This window comes from Pyxicephalus adspersus, chromosome 11 (genome assembly GCF_032062135.1).
Source record: "Pyxicephalus adspersus chromosome 11, UCB_Pads_2.0, whole genome shotgun sequence".
Lineage (NCBI taxonomy): Eukaryota > Metazoa > Chordata > Amphibia > Anura > Pyxicephalidae > Pyxicephalus > Pyxicephalus adspersus.
The window spans coordinates 22,427,652-22,449,730 of record NC_092868.1 but is presented as its reverse complement, the minus strand read 5'-3'; the positions used below and the strand labels follow the sequence as shown (position 1 = coordinate 22,449,730).

Below are 22,079 nucleotides of genomic sequence, written 5' to 3'. Positions count from 1 at the left end.
GTATTACATAAGCGAAACCTAGACTGGCATCTGTGTGCCTGGGGAAAGCTAAAGGGGCCCAGACTAAATGCAGCAGAACAAACTATGAAGATGGTGACACGTTGTCATTTTCTTGATAGGACCCTGAAAGGTTTATATATATGAATATATATATATGTATATAGTAAACCTCCAGCAACTAAACATCCCCAACCCGATTGGAATTTCCTATCACAGCTGAAGAGTTTCAGGCAGCAGTCATGCAGACAAAAACTGGGAAATGTATGTGTCTGGATGGATTCTTGCTCCCAAACTGCAAGACTTTTGTCAGGATCCTGGCCCCCCATTTTGTGATTGCCTTTAACTCTGTCTTCCGGCACTAGACTACCACAAGATGCCCTCAGAACCCCCATCACAGTGATCCTTTAAGCAGACAAGGACCCCTCTTTATGCAGTAGTTACAGACCAATATCTCTTTTAAATCAAGACCTGAAACTTTTCATCAAGGTTTTAGGTAATAGGCTGCGCAGGTACCTTCACAAGCTTATTTACTTTGACTTTGTTTTATGCCATCCAGGGAGGTAAAAGACACCACTACTTGGGCCACCAATTGGATTCATGCAGCAAAAGCTTCAGACAGACAGGCTATGCTACTTTTGTTACTGATGGGGAAAAGGCTTTGGATTAGGTGGATTGGGACTTTATGATCATGACCTTGAAACATTTTGGTTTCGGGGACAATATGATGGAGTGGTTTAAAGCTGTATACTTGAACCCTTCTGTGTCCGGGAAAGTGAATAGGGAAAGGTCTAAACGTCTTCCCATTATCAATGGCACCAAATAGGGTTTTCCCTTTTAACCACCTAAGCGTTACACTGAGGTCTAGATTTCTGTACCAAAAGTGATCCACTGTTTTTCATGAAATTTTTTTTTAAATTGTAGACCTGGCCGGCATCTTGTGATCCGCCGGCCGGCCAGCGGAACACAAGATGCCGGCTTCTTACCAGTCCCGCTGGCACCCGACGAAGGCACCTGACGCTGGAGGGCTGACGGCTGACGGCTGCCACCGGCTGGCCCTCACCATTATACCACAACGTTTTCTACCAAATGTAAGTACCTTCTCCAACACTAGAGATGAGCGAGAATGCCTCTGACAGTCTTGCGAAAATTTCCCCGAACTTCCGATGGGTCCGCAAAAGTTCTGCGAACAGATTTCACGAATTCCATTGAAGTCCAGGGTGCAGGTTCCCTTGGCCCCTGGGCTGTTACAGCTCAGTGACCGTGGGAACCTGTGGTCACAGCTGATTAGAGGCACATGGGTGCCTCCAATCAGCTGTGATTGCAGGGGAACACAGATGAACTCTCAATGGATAAGTACAATGGATAAGTACAGCCCAGTGATGGTGCAAACCTGTGGGCACAGCTGATTAAAGACACGGGTGCCTCCAATCAGCTGTGACTGCAAGCGAGTTCATCTGAGTTCAGTTCCCACGATCACTGGGCTGAACTTATTGATAAGCATTTTGCTTATCCTTTTTTACACAATGTCAGTTTTGAAGTACTTTAATAGAACACTTTATTCTCAATACATTTTTTACAGTAACCCTCTTGAACCATATAAACCTGTATTTACCCTTCAAATTATCAGTACTCCAAAACCATATATATGATCCTTAAGATATTTTTTTATATCTGTAATAATATCTGTAAAGGTGTATAATTCAATTCTCAAGCATTCTTGCATCTGAATCTGTTGGAAATCTACTTCACTGTCCACAGTGGGTCTATGCTTGCGAAAAGTTAACTACATTATGGTAATGGAAGACTTCACAGGGAATGTATGAGTTACCATATTCAATACCATATGGAGCCACCTGTACCGTACCCCTCCTGGATTTTTTTTATACTTACCTCCACACACAGGCAGCCTTCTTCTCTCAGCACCCGCTGACATCTTGCACAGTTCCAAAGAGCAGGCAGCAGGGACACCTCAACGTGTATTTAGTTTAGCAAGCAAGTGCTTCTGCAGAACAGCGCCAAAACATTAGTGGCCAAACAGTGTACTGCAGTCCCTGTATTGAATATGCGATGAGAAATTCATGACGGGAAACTGAAGTAAACGGATTATTGGTGGCCGGTTTTTGAAATATAGTTACATAGTAAGTTAGGTTGAAAAAAGACATAAGTCCATCAAGTTCAACCATTAGGAAAATAAACATATCCCAGATATAAAACCGTATAAGACATAGTTGGTCCAGAGGAAGACAAAAAAAACCCTGGTACAACTTGCTTCAACAAGGGGAACAAAATTCCTTCCTGATTCCATGAGACAATCGGATGTTCCCTGGATCAACAGTCACTGTTATTTTTACTTTAAAGCCTTAATACTAAGTTATTTTCTGTGCTTCTAGAAAAACATCTAGCTTTTTCTTAAAGCAATCTATATTAGTTGCTGAAACTACTTCCTGAGGGAGCCGAATCCACATTTTCACAGATCTTACAGTGAAGAATCCCTTCCTTATCCGGAGCTTAAACTTCTTTTCCTCCAGACACGAAGAGTGCCCTCTTGTTCTTTGTAATGATCTCAAAGTGAATAATGGGGAAGAGAGTTCTCTATATGGACCGTGTATATATTTATACAAGGTGATCATATCAACCCTTAAACGTCGCTTCTCAAGGGAGAATAAATTGGTACTTTTAATCCCAAACTCTATATCATATATGAAGAGGTTAAACAATAAAGGTCCCAACCCTGGACCCTGGGGTACACCACTAATAACCTTAGACCATTCAGAGTATGAACGATTAATTACAACTCTCTGGATGCGATCTTTAAGCCAGTTCTCTATCCATTTACAGATTGACTTTTCTAAACCTATTGACCCTAACTTGCATAATAACTGTCAGTGGGGTACAGAGTCAAATGCTTTAGCAAAGTCCAAGTACACTATATCAACTGCTATTCCACTGTCTACCTGTTTACTTACTTCCTCAAAAAAAGGAGAGTAAATTTGTTTGACAACTTCTGTCTTTCTTGAAGCCATGCTGACTATCACCTATAATATTATTTTCTATCAGAAACTCCTCTATGTGGCTCTTTATCAAACTCTCCAAGACCTTTCCAACTATGGACGTTAAACTAACGGGTGTGTAGTTGCCTGGTAATGACTTTGCTCCCTTTTTGAAGATAGGAACCACATTGGCCTTACGCCAATCCATCGGTACCTTGCCAGTGACTAAAGAGTCACTAAAAATTAGAAATAATGGCTTTTAAATAACTGAGCTCAGCTCTTTGAGGACAGGTGGATGTAATCCATCAGGTCCTGGTGCTTTGTCAACCTTAATTTTTCCCAGCTGTTTCTCAATCATATCAATCATGAGCCATTGTGACTCATTTAAGGCAGTGACATTGCTATTATGAATTTGGACTTGAGCTCTGCCATTTTCCTTCGTGTACAAAGAGCTAAAAAAAAGTGTTTAGTAAATCTGCCTTGTATTTATCCCCAGTTACCAACCCAGCAACATCCTTTAAGGGGCCTACATGCTCAGATCTGAACTTTTTGCCGATAATATATTTGAAAAATTTTTGGGGGTTTGCCTTACTTTCCTTTGCAATCAGTCTTTCGTTTTGAAGTTTTGCACATTTTATCTCCTTTTTACATATTTTGTTATATTCTTTATAGGTTTCAAATGATGAAGGTGATCCTTCATTTTTATATTTTTGAAATGCCCTTTCCTTCTTCCTTATGGCTTTTTTAACATCAGTTGTAAGCCACATAGATTTTAATTTTAGCCTCTTTAACTTATTACCCATTGGAATATATTTTTAAGTTTGCTTTTGTAGAACAGACTTGAAACATTCCCATTTCAGTTCTGTGTTCTTTGAGGACAATATTGTCTCCCAGTCCAAGTCACAGAGAGCCGCTCTTAATAATGGAAAATGTACTACCTTAAAATTAAATGTTTTTATCTTTGCTGTTTTTTTTCCTGTTTACATTTAACATTAAATGAAATCATATTATGGTCACTGCTACCCAGATTCTCTTTTATTTGCACATTTGTTATAATATCAACTGTATATGTATATGTGTTATTATATGTTCTGTCCTACTTTAAGTTGAATGAATAAGAACTCCTCTGCTCTTTAAATCCTATAAAAGCAATTGTATTCAATGGACAATATATTTTTTTAACCATTACACGTTTTGTCTCTTTATTTTTTTGTTTTTGCTCCTCTAAGATGACAATGGACCTAATTAAAGACTGGTATAAAAAAATAATATACAAGTAAATACACCACATGGGCCTGATTCTAATCAGCAAGACTTTCATTTCTGTAATATGTGAGGCGTAATGTATCCTAAATCTAACATTTTGCAGTAATGTCAATTTCTAGGTAAAGCAAAATGACAGTTTCTAGTTCCTGAAGTGATTTTTTTAATGTCAGTGAATTAAAAAAAATTTTAGAAGAACATAGGGTTTTAACAGTGAAGCATAATAAATTATGCTTTACAACATAGAAAAGACACAAGATAAAATCAAGGGTCACATTAGTATAGAAGAATACAACAGGAACTAACATTAGGACAAGGTCATTAATCTGACTATCCTTAAAACAACCCTTTGCTCATATGCACCTATTTCTCAGTATCAGAACCCCGGAGAGTTGTCTGTCAAAAGTAAAGGAGACAAAAACAGATGTGGGTATGAAAGGTATAGAGAGAAATAAGAAAGGGGAAAAGATGAGAACATTGTACAGGAAAGAAAGGTTTGGAAAGTTTGCCATTAATTATATACAATATATAATATAGAAATATAGAATATTCATCAGAAGAGGTATTTTAGAAGAGACATGCCAAATTTAAGAAACAGTGCAAAGCCTGGATGTTTATGAATATTAACCTAAGTGACAGAGTATAATAAATTAAACACTCTAGTCCAAAACCTCATTTTAGAACACCTCAACCAAATGTTGACCATCAACCCAAGCTTGCCACAGCCTTGAAGACATAAGTGTGAGGCTTGGGGGTTTAGCTTCTTGATTCTAGATGGGACCATTTACCACCTCAATAAAATAAGTGAAACTTTAAATAGTAAGCTTCTGAAATAGTTATGTTAAATAGGTTTTTTTTTAGATTTTTTTTAAAAATGAGACACTTTTTTTTTAGTTACAGCTACGTTTCTTGATCTCACGCAAGTGCAAGATCAGGTGACTGATCTGAAAAGATGAAGAGGATGGCGGCACCTGGCGACAAAGAGATCCAGGAAAGATAGGGGGCTCTGAAAAAGTAAAGGAAAGATAAATAGTTTTGTTTTTTTTGGAAAAGTTCTGCTTTAAGAATTACATTTTACAATAAATCTTAAAGTTATGGGAAAAGAACATGAAAAAAAACAAAACAAAAAGACAAATACAGTATACAAAAAATAGCAATTTGTCAAATCATAGAAGAACATGGCATAAATGTCTACTGAGACAAAAGAAAGGGGGTACAGCAAACAAACACATAACAGACAAGAAATTGGAAATAAAGGGATGGCGGGGGCTCAATGATGGATAGAGGGGGGAAACAGCAGTAGAGTAAAAACAATGAGCAAGTGTACTCTGTAAAAAGAGCAACCATAAACATATCAAGGAGCCAATTACAAACAAGGTTTATAAAAAAAGGCTATTTTTTTCATCAACTTGTATTTATATATCGCAACATATTTGGCAGCGCTTCACAAAATCTGTTGTCATATCATTAACTGTGCCTCAAAGAGGCTCACAATCTAATATCCCTACCATAGTCATATGTCATATGATGGGAAGCCAATTGCACTAACTACATGTTTATTGGATGTGAGTAGGAAACCCGAGAGCCCAGAGGAAACACACAAACACAGGGAGAACTCCTTGCAGATAGTGTCCTGGTTAAGATTCAAATGCTCTTCAGTGCCATGAATGGAAGAGATAAGGTCCTCCAGAACCATGATTTCATTTACTTTCCTAAACTACTGTCCAGTGTAGGGAGATTCGGTTTTTCCTCACAGTTGAATAAGACCTTCTTATAGGCCCTATTTTGCCACTCCTCTATCTTCCAAGAGACCTGTAGATCGTTCACCCCATTGGGTCATAATATGAAATTTAAAAATGTGTTGATAGGGCGTGGCTTGGCTGTCTCCACAGGCATCTGAGGCTTCACATGGGCAAACAGAAGAGATCTAAGGGAGGGAGGCTTCCCCCCCCCTCCCCTTCACAGCACCACAGCTCCTCTCAGCCCTCGATTAGAGCTTTCATAGGAGACGCTCCAGCTGCTCCCCAGCATCCTAAGATGGGGCAGGCTTCTTCCCCTCCTCAGCACACGTGGCGTGCAGAAGAGTCTTTAGCTGCACACCATCTCCTCACAGCAGCAGACCTAGAGGCAGCCTCTTCAGGCTCAGCAGTGAACAATAAAATCATCCTGCAGCAGGACAGGGACGACCGGGCTGCAGAGGATCTTGCAGGGGTGAGTCTCTCCCCCTGCTCTGAGCCCCCACCCTCTCCTGGGACTCATCATGATGGGGAAAATTCTGCTTCACCTAAAACCTCCTGCTCCCCCCTGGATGATACTGTGCCCTTAGCCTTCAGACCTGAGGCGGTTTCCTCTCCTATGCTGGGGACAATTGGGGGCACCCAAGTAATAACTAACCCAGCACCCTGTAGACTGCTGAAAGCTGGTTTTCCCCCCCTGGGTCCTTCATTGTGCACACCCAGTTTATCTTGTGGGACAGGTCCCTTAGGGGCTCATGCTCCTGTAGAGCCATTTCACCCTTGCAAACAGAATCAGGGCCAGGTAGCAGTCGCTTTGCCACATACATGGCAGACTTACCTCCAGATGTTGCCTACTAAAGCTGATTTTCAACTACTGATAACTGAGGTTCAGGCAACATTTCGCTCTGAAATTGTGGTCCTCTGCACTGATTTGCAGTCTCTGGCTGGGAGAGTGGAAGCTATAGATGAAAACTTGCACCAAGCTAAGGGAGATATTGAGCTCCTTATCTGCAAATCTCGGGAGTACCATTTGAAGATATGGACAATAGGGACCGCAGGAATATTAGAGTTCGCTGGCTGCCGGAAGCCACCCGTGGCCCAGGCCTAAAATTGGTTCTGCAGGCTTTTTTTAACCGCCTCCTAGGGCGCCCTTTTTCACAAGATGTGGGAATACTCACGGCCTATAGAGCCACCCGGCAACCTGCTTCGGCCTCTAGGCCGCGTGATGTCCTTTGCCACTTAGCTGATGAAGATTTGAAAACTGAGATCATGGCTGCTGCACGGAATATGCGCAACTTGGAATTTGACAGAGCCCCCTTACAGCTTTTTCAGGACTTGTCATGGCACACCCTGCAACAACGACGCCTCCTGCAACCTCTCCTCACCTTTCTTCGGGATCAACGCATCCCCTATCGCTGGGTTTTTCTGTTCTGCCTAACAGCCCGCAATGAGGGGAAAACCGCTGTTCTACGCTATCCGGAGGACTTACCTGCCTTCTGCTGAGATATGGGTATAGCTTTGCCCAAACTTCCCGGATGGGAGTCAGAGGATCTTTTACCTTCCTCCTCCCCGCCCTGGCAGACGGCCACGTCCAGAAGACACACAGGACGCCGGGCTCGGCGGTCCCCTCCACCTCCTCCTTCTCGAGACAGCGGACAGTCTTGATGGGGCCTGCCCCCCCCCCCCATACCTCTAATGCTGCTCTGCTCTTTTGATACAATTTAGAATATGTTACTGCTCTCCTACTTAAATTGGTGTTTAACCTATTAATGTTTTGCCTCTAAAATCCTTAAAGAGCTAAAGTTTTTATAGTTCATAATAGTAGAAGCGACTATGCAACTGGATAGTATTTGGTTGGCGGTGCTTATTGTTTCTTTAACCCTACCCTGGGGATTGTGGTTCTTGGCCTGGGTGGGATGTCATCTGGCTTAGATATCATGATCTCTTACCACTGATGAGCTACTGTATGGCTTATGTTGGTCAACCTTTGTCTGGAGCGTATTTTTTTTTTTATTACTGCCCTAGGCATGGGTCTGGATCTGTGACTTGGCCTAAGTACTTCATGAATATGTCTTAGCACAACATGGTATACTAAATGTTGTATAACTTGATTTTGTTTACCTAAAAATGTGCTGCCTTTTTATGCTGTACCAGGTTGTATATTTGCCCCCGGGCTCTGTGTCGGGGCTGACTTGCTCGGCCGTGGTGGGGAGGCTATATTGATGTTTGCTAGCTGGTGCCACTCATGTTATGTTGACCGAGGATTTTCCTGGTGATTGTTCCGGAGATTGCTGGGTCTTTGACCCCTGTGGGGGTGTTGAAGTGTCTGTCACGGATGTTTCTTCCCTGCTGCTCCTTTTTGAGGCACGGGGATCGGCAGATACTGAACACCCCATGGTCACTGGGGTGCGACTACTTTACCCTGGTTGGTTGCCTATATGTATGTTTTTGTTTTTTTTTTATGTGATTTTGTTTTTGATAGCGATAGTTTTCCCTTGCTACTGCCCACCTAACTCCCCACCTTCCCCTATGGGGCGATTTTCATATCCCTTCACATGCACTTTAGAGCAAAGGCTTGATCTGTACTCAGGCATCTATGAATACCGGATGGGTCTGCACATAACTCACTTTTTTTCATTCAATTATGGCTGCTAGAATTTTATCCCTTAATTTGCGGGGTTTGAATTCCAACACTAAAAGGAAATTGGCACTTAGAGAACTTAAACGCCAATCGGCGGAGGTGGTCTTTTTACAAGAGACACACTTTGATAACACGGGTACTTTTAATTTTGCCTTCAAATATTACCCAGGAGTTCATGTGGCTATTTCCCCCTCTAAAAAGCGGGCGGGGGTTGCAATTTTAATTCGGGATTCCTTTAAATTCTCCCCCACACGTACAATAGCTGACTCTGAGGGAAGATTTCTTATCCTGCACAGTACCCTCCGAGGCGTCCCTCTGACATTGTGCAACCTTTATGCTCCTAACACAGGTCAGATTACGTTTCTTACTAGGACTCTGGCCCTTCTGGAAGATTTCACTCACACCTATCTGGTGGTTGGGGGTGACTTTAATTCTATTTTCTCCCCTACACAAGACAGAATGTCTGTGTTTACATCTCCCCCACCTCCAAATGTTCTGCAGCACTCCAAACTTTTCAGACAGCTTATTAGACACAAGTAGACAATACTCCTTTTATTCCCCCCCCCCCCCCACAAAACGCACACCCGCATTGTTAATTTACCGTTACTGAGAAATAGTGCCTCCGCGGACATACATCCTATTTCATGGTCGGACCCTGCTCCGATCACCCTGGAGGTTTTATTTGCCCCTTCTAAGACCAGGATCTGCCACTGGAGACTGAATGACTTTCTCCTTAAAATGAAGAAACTAAACTGTCACTCGCTGCGGGCATACAAAATTATTTTACAGAGAATAAAGGTTCAGTGACTCACACATCCACCCTTTGGGAAGCTCACAAAGCGGTGATCAGGGGTCAATGTGTGGCCCTAAGCTCCCGTATTAAAAAGAACTCCTCTCTACAGCGCACCTTGACAGAGAAGGCAATAAAGGTGGCAGAGGAACGACTTATTAATAGTCCATCTCTGGCTCACCTGCGGGAGGTGACTTCCCTTCGCTCTAAATTATGGGCCCTAGAGTTGAGGAAAGTTAGCTGGCTGATGCAAAGAACTAAACAAATCTATTATCATAAGGGCGACAAGGCCGATATGCTATTAGCACGTAAACTGAGGGACACAAAAATGAACTGATCCCCTATGCCCATTAAGGATGCGAAAGGTGTTCTTAGATATGACCCCTCTCATATAGCCTCCCGGTTTGAACAATACTATACACACTTGTACCACACGGTACATCAGGCACAAAGTGATATGGGCCCCAGGCTACAACCTACTATTGACTCATATCTAGCAGACCTGAATCTTCCCCGTTTGAAGGCGGAACACCTTAACAGCCCAATTACTGGAGAGGAGGTCTCGCAGGTTATCTCTCACCTCCCTTCACATAAGGCCCCAGGCCCTGACGGGTTACCTTACTTCTATTACAAAACCTTTTTGCCACACTTGCTCCCCTATTTAGTGGATTTATTTAATGACTTTTTACAAGGTAAACCTATCCCGCCTTCCATGTCATGCTCCCATATCACTGCTATTCCCAAACCAGGTAAAGATCTTCTAGAGTGTACTAATTATAGACCTATTGCATTGCTCAATTCGGACCTTAAAATTTTTTCTAAAATTCTAGCTAATAGGCTCTCCAAATATATGCCATACCTAATGCACAGGGATCAAACTGGCTTTATCCCATTTCGTCATGCTAGTGATAATACTCGCAGAGTAATCAATATTATTGATATTCTCAATAAACACAAGCTCTCTTCACTGATACTCAGCTTAGATGCGGAGAAAGCGTTTGATAGACTTAGCTGGCCATTTATGCTCTCCACGCTGTCCAAAATGGGGTTCTTTGGACCGTTCCTGGGCGCCATACCTTTCGTTTACTCTTATCCATCATCATCAGTCAAACTACCTCATGCCTCATCGGCGTAATTTCCAATTAAAAATGGTACGTGGCAGGGGTGTCCCTTATCCCCCCTGCTATTTGCGCTTAGTATCGAACCACTTGCTGAGAAGATCTGAGCCAATACCAATATTCAGGGAGTACTAGTGAAGGGTTCCTCCTACAAAATCTCTTTATATGCAGATGATGTACTTTTAACGCAGCCTCTTACCTCCCTCCCCAACTTATGGGCTGAATTGCACACCTTTGGTACTGCCTCAGGCTATAAGGTGAACTCCTCTAAAATGGAGGCCTTACCACTACACATGCCACCCTCACAACTGTTGGCGCTACAAGGTAGTTTTTCCTTTTTATGACGGGACTGCTCCCTAAATTATTTGGGCACTCAAATTACAGCCACATATGGCCAACTGTATGCTCGTAACTTTCCCCCACTGTTTCAGGAGATATATAATTACCTGAACAAATGGAAGGGGCATTCTCTGTCTCTTATGGGCCGTATAGCATCTGTGAAGATGATGCTATTACCCAAGCTACTCTATTTATTTGAGACCCTTCCGGTCAGGGTTCCGGTTTTGACCATGAAAAAGCTACAGGCTGGCTTTTTGAATTTTATTTGGGCATATAGGAGACATAGACTGTCCAAGACAGTGGTTTGTACACCCAAAAATCTGGGTGGCCTTGGGGCCCCGGATCTTAATAAATACTATATAGCGGCCCACCTTCGATTTCTGCCCGCATGGACCAAATTGTTTTCCTTCAGTGTCTGCCGGGAGATAGAGGAGGCCTGGCTCGCCCCTTTGCACCCCAATGTTATGCTATGGAGTTCTTCACTGCTACTGACAGATAGAGATTGACTCGCACCGATGGTGTTTATGAGGAATATATGGAGAGCTCACAAACTTAAATATGGCCTTTCCGCCTCTGCCTCTGTACTTACTTCTATTATACACACCCCCCTGATACCCGACAGCCTTACCAGATCTTATGTGGCTACCCTGGCGAGAGAGAGGGCTTTTTCATATCCAGGATAATTTGCATCCCTTGGAGAGGAGATTACTTACCTTCCCGGAGTTGCGGGGGAAATATGACCTCCCCCGCACCTCCTTTTATGCATACTTACAAATCAGGCATTTTGTCCTCTCTCTTCAGCAGTCTCCCAGCTTTTCTCAAAAAACTCCCTTTGAAAGGTTGTGTCCAGCTGGTCCTTATGCTAAGGGCCTTATCTCCTCTATCTACTGTCTTCTCCATGTGTCAACAAGGGAGGCCTCTGGTAAATTTGCTTATATGTGTACTTGGGAAACTATCTTGGGCCACACCCTTGATGGGGAGGAGTGGTCTGCCATCTGGGAGGCAGCAAATAAAAGCTCTATTTGTACTCTTTATAAAGAAAATGTATATAAGATTTTATTCCTGTGGTATCACACCCCAGACATGCTCCATAGGCTGTTCCCAGAGGCTGATCCGACTTGTTGGCGCTGTAGGTCCTACCGCGGGACTCTAGAACACATTTTTTGGTTCTGCCCTATTATACAAAGTTACTGGGATAAGGTTAACCAGCTACTGGGGAAGGTGACCAAATGCCGATCTACTTTGGATCCTCTACATCACCTGCTAGAGTTGCCCTTAACAGGTACTACCAAGCTCATATCCAAGCTCACCACACACATCTTGGTAGCGGCCCGTACCCTGATCTCCACTAAGTGGAAGTCTGTCTCCCCTCCATCCTTAGAAGAACTACACGCCCGCATTCAGGATATCCGAATGATGGAATACCTTACTGCCCTGCTCAGGAACACTGTCACTAAATTCGAACAGGTCTGGGAGCCATGGGATGACTATTATGCTCAATTACAGATGTGATGGTCTTATTTTGCTCCCCTCCTTTTGTTATATAGCAAATCACCTCAGAATCCCCTTTTCCCTTTTCCTCCCTCCCCATTTTTTATGTTATGTCCTGTATGCAGGAATTTACTGGTTTGTCATGTTTATTGCTGGAAACCACAGTGCATTATTTGCACTCCACTATTGCTATTTTTTCTTGTAGCTTTTATGTATCTATATGTGCATATGTATATATACTTGTTCCTACTTTATGCCTTATGGTTTTGGTAATATGTTGCTAATGCTCCTGTATGCTGTGTTCTTGTCCATGTTCTTTTTGTTTTGTTTCTTTTGTTGTATTTGTAAAAAAAATTTTCAATAAAAACTCAGTTTCATTAAAAAAAAAAAAAAAAAAAAAAAATGTGTTGATAAATTATTCAGGTTCACCGCCTCGAATTCTTAACTGACCTACATGAATTTTCACACAGGGTTTGTGGCACCCTAGGGGGCCAGTTTACATTTAGAAAGTACAAACAATAACATCTGAGCAGATTGTTAAAGTTTCCACATAGGAAGATCATGGGCCTGCCCCAAAGCAATGTAAACTATATGGCAGGCCTGTGTTTGGGAGAAATCCACATCACTGCCCCAATGGGAACTGTGGAGCAAAGGATGTCCAAATGTTTCCACTGGGGTTTTGGACCCAACATCATATTCTGTGTTAACTGAGTGATCTAAGCTGCCTGGCGATATAAATGTAAATTTGTGACCCTCAGAACGTTTTGGCATGAAGAAGGTTGTGCCATTGAGAAAAACACCAAATAAAATTTAAAATGGTATTTTGCACCTGTGCCAGGGTTTCCCCCAGCAGAAACAAAGGCTTTGGCAACATACACACGATAGCCTCCAAGTTGAAAGTGTTTATTTGGAAAGTAATGAGTACAAGATACAGCCAACACTAGTGATAATTTCAATACGCTCAAACAACCCTTAAACATAGGGACAGCAAGCAAAATTCACAGTATACAACTGGCAAGGACCGGAACAAGGCAAATACTGGATTTAAATATGCAATTCAGGTCAAATCCAATAGCCTCTAAGAAAAAGAATAGATAAGAATAGACAATCCGAAGAGAGACGATCAAAGGCCTTGTGTGAGTTGACAGTAATAAAAATTGCAGCGGAAATTCTCCATTTAAGTCTCTAACTGAAGCAAACAGAAATTCTCTATTTAGGTCTCTGTGTAAATGGGAAACTCTTGGTAAAACAAAGCACCACCCCCTGTTTTTTTCCCATGTCAAAGCACAAAAAAGTATGGTAATGCTGATGTAAAAACACTGATTTATGGTGACAAAATGCATTTCTTTTAGGGTAACTATATCAATCTGTGGGGAATGATAAGATTAGCACACCTTTTACAGGGGAGTTAAGAACATGAACATTCAAAGAAAGAAATCAGGGTTTTCCCATTCAACACATTAGAAAGCATTACAATTATTAGAGGTCCTTAGCTGCTCCTTAATTAGAGCCATGCTGTACCACCAGCAGAAGAGGTTAGACCCATATACAATATGCCAAGTTAGCTATCAGTTTAGGTCCTTATAACAGAATGAAATACCACATAAAGATAATTCTTTAGCTTAACCGATAAACAGTATCAGTGTAAAATAACAATAAGGATAACATTTGTATCCACTTTCATTGCATCAGTCAACCAGAATGTGACAAAGTAACAGCATTATTAGGAAAATCAAAATCAAGTATTGTGTTTAGAGGATCCTAGGTGACGTGTTTCTATAATGAAGACAGATGCACTTTGATGCCATCAACTGAACAGAGTTCAGTGTTTTGAGGGATATTAAGTTGCTGCAGCAATTTTTCCCCTTTATCAAAATAAAAAAAAAACGAAAAGCCAATTCTAGGTCCTAAAAAGATTTCAGGAAGTCAGCGGATTCTAAAGTTGTACCGCCTGGAGCAATTCTCCAGGTCCCTGATTTTTGCGTTAGTCTTATCAAGCTGATCCTCCAGTGTGCGGATTTGAGCAGAGTTCTGTGACACCCTAAGGCTACGTACACATGGCAGATGATTTTTGCTGGATACGAACAGTTCTCCCCCCTCCCTTCTTCAAAGAACAGAAAAGCTCTGTACAGCGCTCCTTTGTTCATCAATAAGTTTACTTGCATTTTTGGTTTAGTTTTTAATGTACACTTTTAATGTAATGTTCCCTGTATCCATGTGCCCCCCCTACGCAATCCTATATTTATCTGTCCCCAGCCTATCATAATATTGCAAAAAACTGTAAGGCCCTGGTCCAGCACCAAGCACTGATGCCAGTCTCCCAATAAACCACTGCAGTCTTCACCTACTGCAAGGCCCTGCCTTATTATTATTATTATTAATAATAATAATAATAAATATAATTTATATAGCGCCAACATATTACGCAGCGCTGTACATTAAATAGGGGTTGCAAATGACAGACAAATACAGGCAGTGACACATGAGAAGGACAGAACCCTGCCCCGAAGAGCTTACAATCTACGAAGTGTATGGAGGGAGTAACACACAATAGGAGGGGAGAAATGGAGTGGTGGGAAGTAGTGAGGATTTAGGAGACAAAAGAAGATGGGTAAGCAAGTTTGAAAAGATGAGTTTTGAGTGCTCTTTTAAATGAGCAGAAAGTAGACAAAGCCAAATAAGACGAGAAAGACCATTCCAGTTGGGCCAGCTCTAGCTCTAGCCGTGTGTGTGATGAGGTTATGAGTGAGGAAGTCATTAGTAGGTCATTGGAGGAGCAGACCAAGAGAGCGGCCAGGGGAGTATTTTTCTACCAGGTCAGAAAGGTAGGTGGGGCAAGAACTGTGAAGGGATTCAAAGGCAAAGCACAGGAGCTTGAATTTGATTCTCAGGTGAAATGGAAACCAATGAAGAGAACTACAAAGAGATGCAGCAGAAGAGGAGTGGTGGGAAGGATGGATAAGTCTGGCTGCAGCATTCATAATAGGATGTAGAGTCGGGTGAGTGGAATACCAGTGAGCAGGATGTTACAGTAGTCCAGACGAGATATGATAAGTATGTATACAATGAGTTTGCTGGTCACTGGGGACAGGAAGGGGCGGGTTTTGGAAATGTTGCGCAGGTGAAAGTGACAGGGCCTAGAATGTTCTGAATTTGAGGGGTAAATAAGAGGGCAGAATTGAAGGAGACACCAAGACAACGTGCCTGGTGAATTTGCATGCGCAAGGCGGCATCTCTTTCCCCTCAATGTAAGAAAATGTCCCGATCTGAGGCATGCACCGAAGGAGCAGCCAGAAGCCTCCTGGGATCCATGATCTATGTATCTCGGGAGGCTCTGCACTCCCATTCAGTTTTGATTGCCGTGTTGACGTGGTAATCAAAATAGAATGGGTGGGGCTTCACCTTTTTTTTAAAGGGTTTTGCAGTTAAAAAATTGTTGTCTACCCTTTTATGTAAATAAAAACTTTTATTTTGGGTCCGCTTTATAGCTACAAATGGCAATAGTGACTGGGAGCAGAGAGGCTCTAAAGTCCCAGCAGCCAATGGCAGTGCAGGATTGAGCCAGGGACTAATCTGCTCCTAAAATCCCCTCAGCTGTGCACAGCTTCAGAGTGTATGCTGGGGATGCAAAGAAAGTTTATCTAAAGTTGCACAACTAAAGGGAAGCAGGAGATACTCCTATTTCCTTATTATCCTTGCTGCTGCATGTGACATCACTGAACAAAATAAACCGAGTGCAATACTGAGCGCACAGCATGGAATTGCCGGCCTGATATGCATTTCTTATCAAAACAGTCCCTGAAGTATGGATTACAAACTCTCCATGGGATTAAATTGAGTTGAGTTACTACTCATGTACAGGTTTAGTTTAGAAGTTTTTGACAAGTGGCTTTGTGGCAATATCTACTGGAACAGGTATGTATATGAAATGCAGGGGCCTTTATATTATAAAAGTAACTCCACCCCAAGGTATCTAGCATAGCAATTTTAAAATAATATTTAAAGATTTAGGCTTTTGTTCCTACTTGGTTTCTACATTCCTAAAGCATACCTTTAGTAAAACCATGTTCTTGACTCACCATCCAAAAGCTGTCATTGGTGTTTTCATCATCTGCAACTTCACTGTAAATTAGGGACATGGTCTTGTTCTAATCCTCTGTATGTAGATGTCTGCAACAAAGTACAAATTCAGCCATTAAACTATAGAAAATCCACTGCTAGAAAGTTGCCATACAATAGGTGTACATATATGTATGTATCAAGATTATCCTAAAATGCATCCACTGACCTGTGGATTCTTTACCTTTAGACCTTAAGTTTACTAATAGAACTAAAGCTGCCACTTTATAATACTAAAAATGTTACGCCTTCATGTCTTTTCTTGAATCCAGGGAAATGAACCCATACAATCTCAATTCTAATAAGCATATGAAACAATCTACAGTAGCAAACCTAAGCATGAAAAACCTGTAGCATGGTGGAAAGTATATATATCAAATATGCAGGAAAGGCATACTAGGCCCCTAAAGGAGCCACGAAAAAAGGAGGGGGGGGGGGGGGATTTCTAGGTGGAAAAGAGTATGAAAAATGAAGAATTATCCCAGTCGGAACAGGTACATTTATTTTAATAAATGCAATTAGGAAAGATGTTTGTCTCAACATACATGCCTCACTGTGAGTTAATCACAAACAAAGCAAAACAAAAACTATTATTATGGGGCCTAGACATTCATTACCTTCTAGGGCAAGCTGTGCTTTGATACACACAAGCAAGCAGGGAAGCCCAGTTCATATCTAGGAGTCGCCCTTATGTCGGATGTCCTTAATTCGGGGACTACCTGTATTCTCTCACTATTCTCATGTAGTGAAGATACAGGCATGCAGAGTAGCAGTATCTCAGTGCTGCCAACAATGACAAATTGTGTCAGTAACATATAAAGAGGCAGCACACTATTTGTCCACACTGTAGACTATTGGGTAGTCCTCCCAGCAGTAGGGGACACTCCTACTAAAATCGGGTAAAGATTAAACAAGGTAAAGATAGCAAAAACCTGATCAATTACTTACAAGAGGTAAAGGTAAAAAAAAAAAAGGATGTATGCTGGAATTGCCAGAGTGCACCAAATTACCTTTAAAGTCCTATCTATCTAAAACCCTATTAGCCCCCTTAGCGTTCTGATTCTGTCCATATTTTCATGCAAAAAGCGTTAGATTTTTTTTTGCATGGAAATTTACTTTACATTTTAGGCTTTAATTCTTAGGCATAACTCACCGAAATATGCCCAATATTTGTTAAATTTATTAATAAACTTTAAAAAAACACGAAAATCTGTTAAAAAAAATAGTGAAACATATAATATAACTGTACAGAAGCATATATAATATATAAATAATATAACTATATATAATATATGAAGATTTCTTTGTATTGGACTCAATACAGCTATTTTTTATTGAATCCAATACAAAATTATTTGAATTTCCCTCTGATCCTCCCACTGGCACCAACGCATGCACCAACGTCACCGGGAAACCCCTGAGATCCTCTCTGCAGTTCGTGGCTGGAAATTGGAGGAGGAGGACGTGTCCCCAGGACCTGCGAGGACCAGCAGGATGCCGGGGGACGTGGACGGAGCAAGGTAAGTGTTTTTTTTTTAAGTTTTAAGCGACCCTGAGTGATTACTGCTTTTTGCAGGTAAAATCCACCTGGAGTCACACTTGGGATTACCGCTAGGTGGGTTAAAAACCCCAAGGCATCGATAATCAGAAAACCATGCAATGTAAAACTATCAACTATTTCTTTCAGTAAGAACATAGTATAGCCACTGCAAAATTTAAAAGAATTAAATAGATTTGCATCTCAACCATAAGGATCTTTGTCAAAAAGTAGTTGAAACAGGGATGTTTTGTCTATCTGGAATGTTTAATGACTATGCTGTTATTTATTTGAAAGGGATAAAGGATGGATTCTAATACCATGAATGTGCTGGTCATTACTGCTTTATATCTTAATGTGTAAATCATTACATAAATCATGCACCCCACTGCAAGGTTGCCAGTGAGTGAAGGGTAGGCTTGTTCTTTCATTTGCAAAGCAGATACCTATGCCCCTGGACAGCTAGACATTGGGAATTCTAAAAGTAAATTGTATAATATCATAGCCCTGGTTACCTTAGTTTAACATGGTCCTGGAAGGGTTGCTAAGACTTTTCATCAGGTTTTGGAAATTGAACCCTAAACTTATAAATTACATGCCTAGGGTGTAAGAACTGATTAATAGATAGAGCCTTGCAAAATATGTAACCACTTTAAAAGATAAAGCAAAGTAGAAAATAGTGCTTTATATCCCTCAGGATTTTCAGTAAGTCTGGATGCCTTTTACCAGGAGGGATAGCGGATTCCTGGATAGAGATCAAGGCTGGGATGCGGGCTGGGGGGATGACAAACTCCGGCTTACCAACAGTCTCGCAATCCTGTGGATCAAAGGAGCGAGAAAGGGCTTCAGTTTGGGAGTTACCAGGTTTGAAGGTAATAAAAAAAAGCCATGAAAAGAACAAAGACCAAAGGGCCTGCCGATGATTAAGGCGATGTGGTGGTTTTTATGGTCCCTAAAAATAGTGACCTTTTGAGGGGAACCCTCCAAGAGATATCGCCACTCCTCCAGAGCAACAGAGGAGGCGTCCACCTCAATAGAAAAGAGCTTGGACACATCTGGCCTAACCAGAGCCAGAAAGGAAAGCTTGCTTCAAGACATGAAACATCTCAATAGCCTCAGAGGGCCAGTTCTTGGGGTCATCATCCTTCCGGGTCAGGGCAGTGATAGCAGCTACCAGCATGGAGTAATTTTCTAATTAATTACGGGTAGTAGTTAGCTGAGTAGCCTTAAGGCCAGAGGTTAGTGGCCAGTTGGAAATAGACCCAACCTTTTTAAAGATACATGGAGTGGCCCTCTTTGGAAACAATGTAGCCCAGAAAGGGCACCTTGGGAAGTTCAAACAGGCAGTTCTCAGCCTTTGCATAGAGACCATTGTCTTGGAGCCTTAGTAGGACTATCATCCGGATAGACCACAACACAGATGTATAGCAGGTTACAAAATATCTCTGTCACGCTTTGAGAGACATGATCACTAGGGGGTGCTATGGATAGTACAGAGGTGGTGTGTGCCCTGAGAAGGGCCAAGGTACAGAGTCTAAGCAGTAACCCAGTCTTCTCCAGAGCCTCTGATGGTGAGGATGTTGCACCGCTGGTTACTACCAGGTTGTGGTCCTTGGGCACACCAAGATGGGCAATATGGAGCACGGTACCAAATCACAAAGCAGAAAGATAGTCGAGAAAGACCGGGGTCGAGGCAGGCAGCATGCAAAAGAGATCAGGTCACACGCCAGGGGTCAAATACCAGGGATCCAGGGGACAGAGACCAGTGACACAGGGGCCACTGCAGACACAGGGAATACAGAAGACACTGGAAGCAACAGGAGGCACAGGTGACACAGGAATGTCCACAGACAGGAACACTGGAACAGCACAGAGAATGTGGCTGGGAACAGACTGGATAACAGGGGGTTAACCCAGGAGTGCTGTGTCTGAGCTAGCTAAATAGCCAGGGATGGTTAAGAGCCTATTTCCTAACTGATAAAGCTTGCTAGCGGAGGCACGTCCTGAGTCAGAATTTCCCGCATGTATGGAAGCAAGAAAGAGGTAAAGGTGACAATCTCGTTGACAAATTGTTGGAAGACGGCTGAGGAATTACAGAGACCGAAGGGCATCACCAGATACTCAAAATGTCCATCCCTTATATTAAATGCTGTTCTCTATTCGTCCCTCTCCTTGATCTGGTCCAGTTTGGTGAAGACCTGGGCACCACAGAGACGGTCAAAGAACTAGGCATAAGCAGCAGCAGATAGCAGTTCTTAACGGTGATGGGAATCAGACCACGATAGTCAATAAAGGGATGGAGAATCCCATCTTTCTTCTGGAGAAGGAAAAATCCTGTACCAGCAGGGGAAAAGGACTTGCAAATAAATCCTTGCTGCAGGTTTCCCTTGATGTACTCACTCATAACCTTAGTCTCGGGGAGACTGAAAGTATACCCAACCTGGGAGGTGTAGAATTAGATATGAGGTCTTTAGCACAGACATAGGACCGATGGGGAGGAAGCTGCTCAGGCTTGTATTTGGAAAAGACATCTTGAAAGTCCAAGTACCAGATAGGCATGGATGGAGCAACCTCCAAAGTAGAGAGAGCGAGCCGCTTGAGAGGTTTGAGCTTAGTCAAACACTGATAGTGGCAAGAAGGACCTCAAGCCAAAACCTCTGGAGTAGACCAATCTAACACTTGGGAGTGTTGTTGAAGCCATGGGAGTCACAGGATGACTGCGGATGAGGGCTGGGAAAGTACAAGGAAGGTTATGGTTTCCTAATGTAGCACACCTACAGATATTTGCATGGGCAAACTTTGAAAGCAGATAAGTCCACAGGACAGAATGGTACCATCCACCGCAGGGATACGCTGGCGTTAAGACAAAGGCTCCATAGGCCAGGTAGAATCCTTGACAAGAGAAGCCGAAATTAAATTGCCTGCTGCCCCAGAGTCGATAAAGGCCTTAAGGGCAAGTATAGACTATTGAAGTGAAGCTGAATGGGTATGAAAGGACGCTGATTGGAGGGGAGAGAAAAGTGACCTAGCATGGCCCCCTCAGAGCATACAGTGTGGGGCAGTTTCTCGGCTTCTGTGGACATAGTTTAATGAAGTTACATAGTTACATAGTAGGTTAGGTTGAAAAAAGACATAAGCCCATCAAGTTCAACTACTAGGGAAATAAACATATCCCAGATATAAACCCTATAGGACATAGTAGGTCCAGAGGAAGGCAAAAAAAACCTGGTACAACTTGCTTCAACAGGGGGAAAAAAAATCCTTCCTGATTCCATGAGGCAATCGGATGTTCCCTGGATCAACAGTCACTGTTATTTTTACTTTAAAGCCTTAATACCCAGTTATATTTTGTGCTTCTAGAAAAACATCTAGCAATCTATAGTAATTGCTAAAACTACTTACTGAGGGAGCCAATTCCACATTTTCACAGACCTTACACACCTCCCTTCCTTATCCAGAGCTTAAACTTCTTTTCCTCCAGACCCAAAAAGTGCCCTCTTGTTCTTTGAAATGATCTGAAAGTGAATAATGGGGAAGAGAGTTCTCTATATGGACCATTCTCAAGGGAGAATAGATTCAGTTCAGCTAATCTCTCCTCATAGCTGAGCTCCTATATTCCTTTTATTAATGCCCTTCTCTGCACTCTCTCCAATTCCACAATGTCCTTTTTGTGAACTAGTGACCAAAACTGGACTGCATATTCCAGATGTGGTCTGACCAATGATTTGTACAAGGGGCAGGATTATATTTCCATCTCTGCAGTCTATTCCTCTTTTAATGCAAGAAAGTACTTTGCTAGCTTTAGATATTGCAGCTTGGCATTTCATGCTGTTATTAAGTCTATGATCTACCAGAACCCCCAGATCCATTTCTGACTCCCCCAAATGTATTCCCCCAAAACAGTATGAAGCATGCATGTTGTTAGCTCCCAAGTGCATACTTTAAATTTATCTATATAACATGTCATTTGCCACTTGGCTGCCCAATCAAACAGTACATCCAGGTCTGCTTGTAGATTATAGACATCCTGTATGGACTTAATTCCATTACATAGT

At 42.1% G+C, this 22,079-nt stretch overlaps 1 protein-coding gene across 7 annotated transcripts in view; it reads right to left on the bottom strand.

Annotated features, from left to right (window-relative positions):
• Window positions 1-22,079, bottom strand: part of LOC140340634 (protein kinase C and casein kinase substrate in neurons protein 1-like) — a 285,664-nt gene that overhangs the window by 233,544 nt on the left and 30,041 nt on the right. For 5 of the 7 annotated variants that reach the window (XM_072425940.1, XM_072425943.1, XM_072425941.1 and 2 more), the window contains exon 2: window positions 16,448-16,538. The exons of 1 other annotated variant lie outside the window; for it this stretch is intronic. In XM_072425940.1, the coding sequence (XP_072282041.1) occupies window positions 16,448-16,507 (60 nt within the window). In that variant the 5' untranslated portion in view covers window positions 16,508-16,538. Of the gene's footprint in view, window positions 1-16,419; window positions 16,539-22,079 lie in introns of all 7 variants that reach the window. One more of the 7 variants, XM_072425942.1, reaches the window with a different exon arrangement.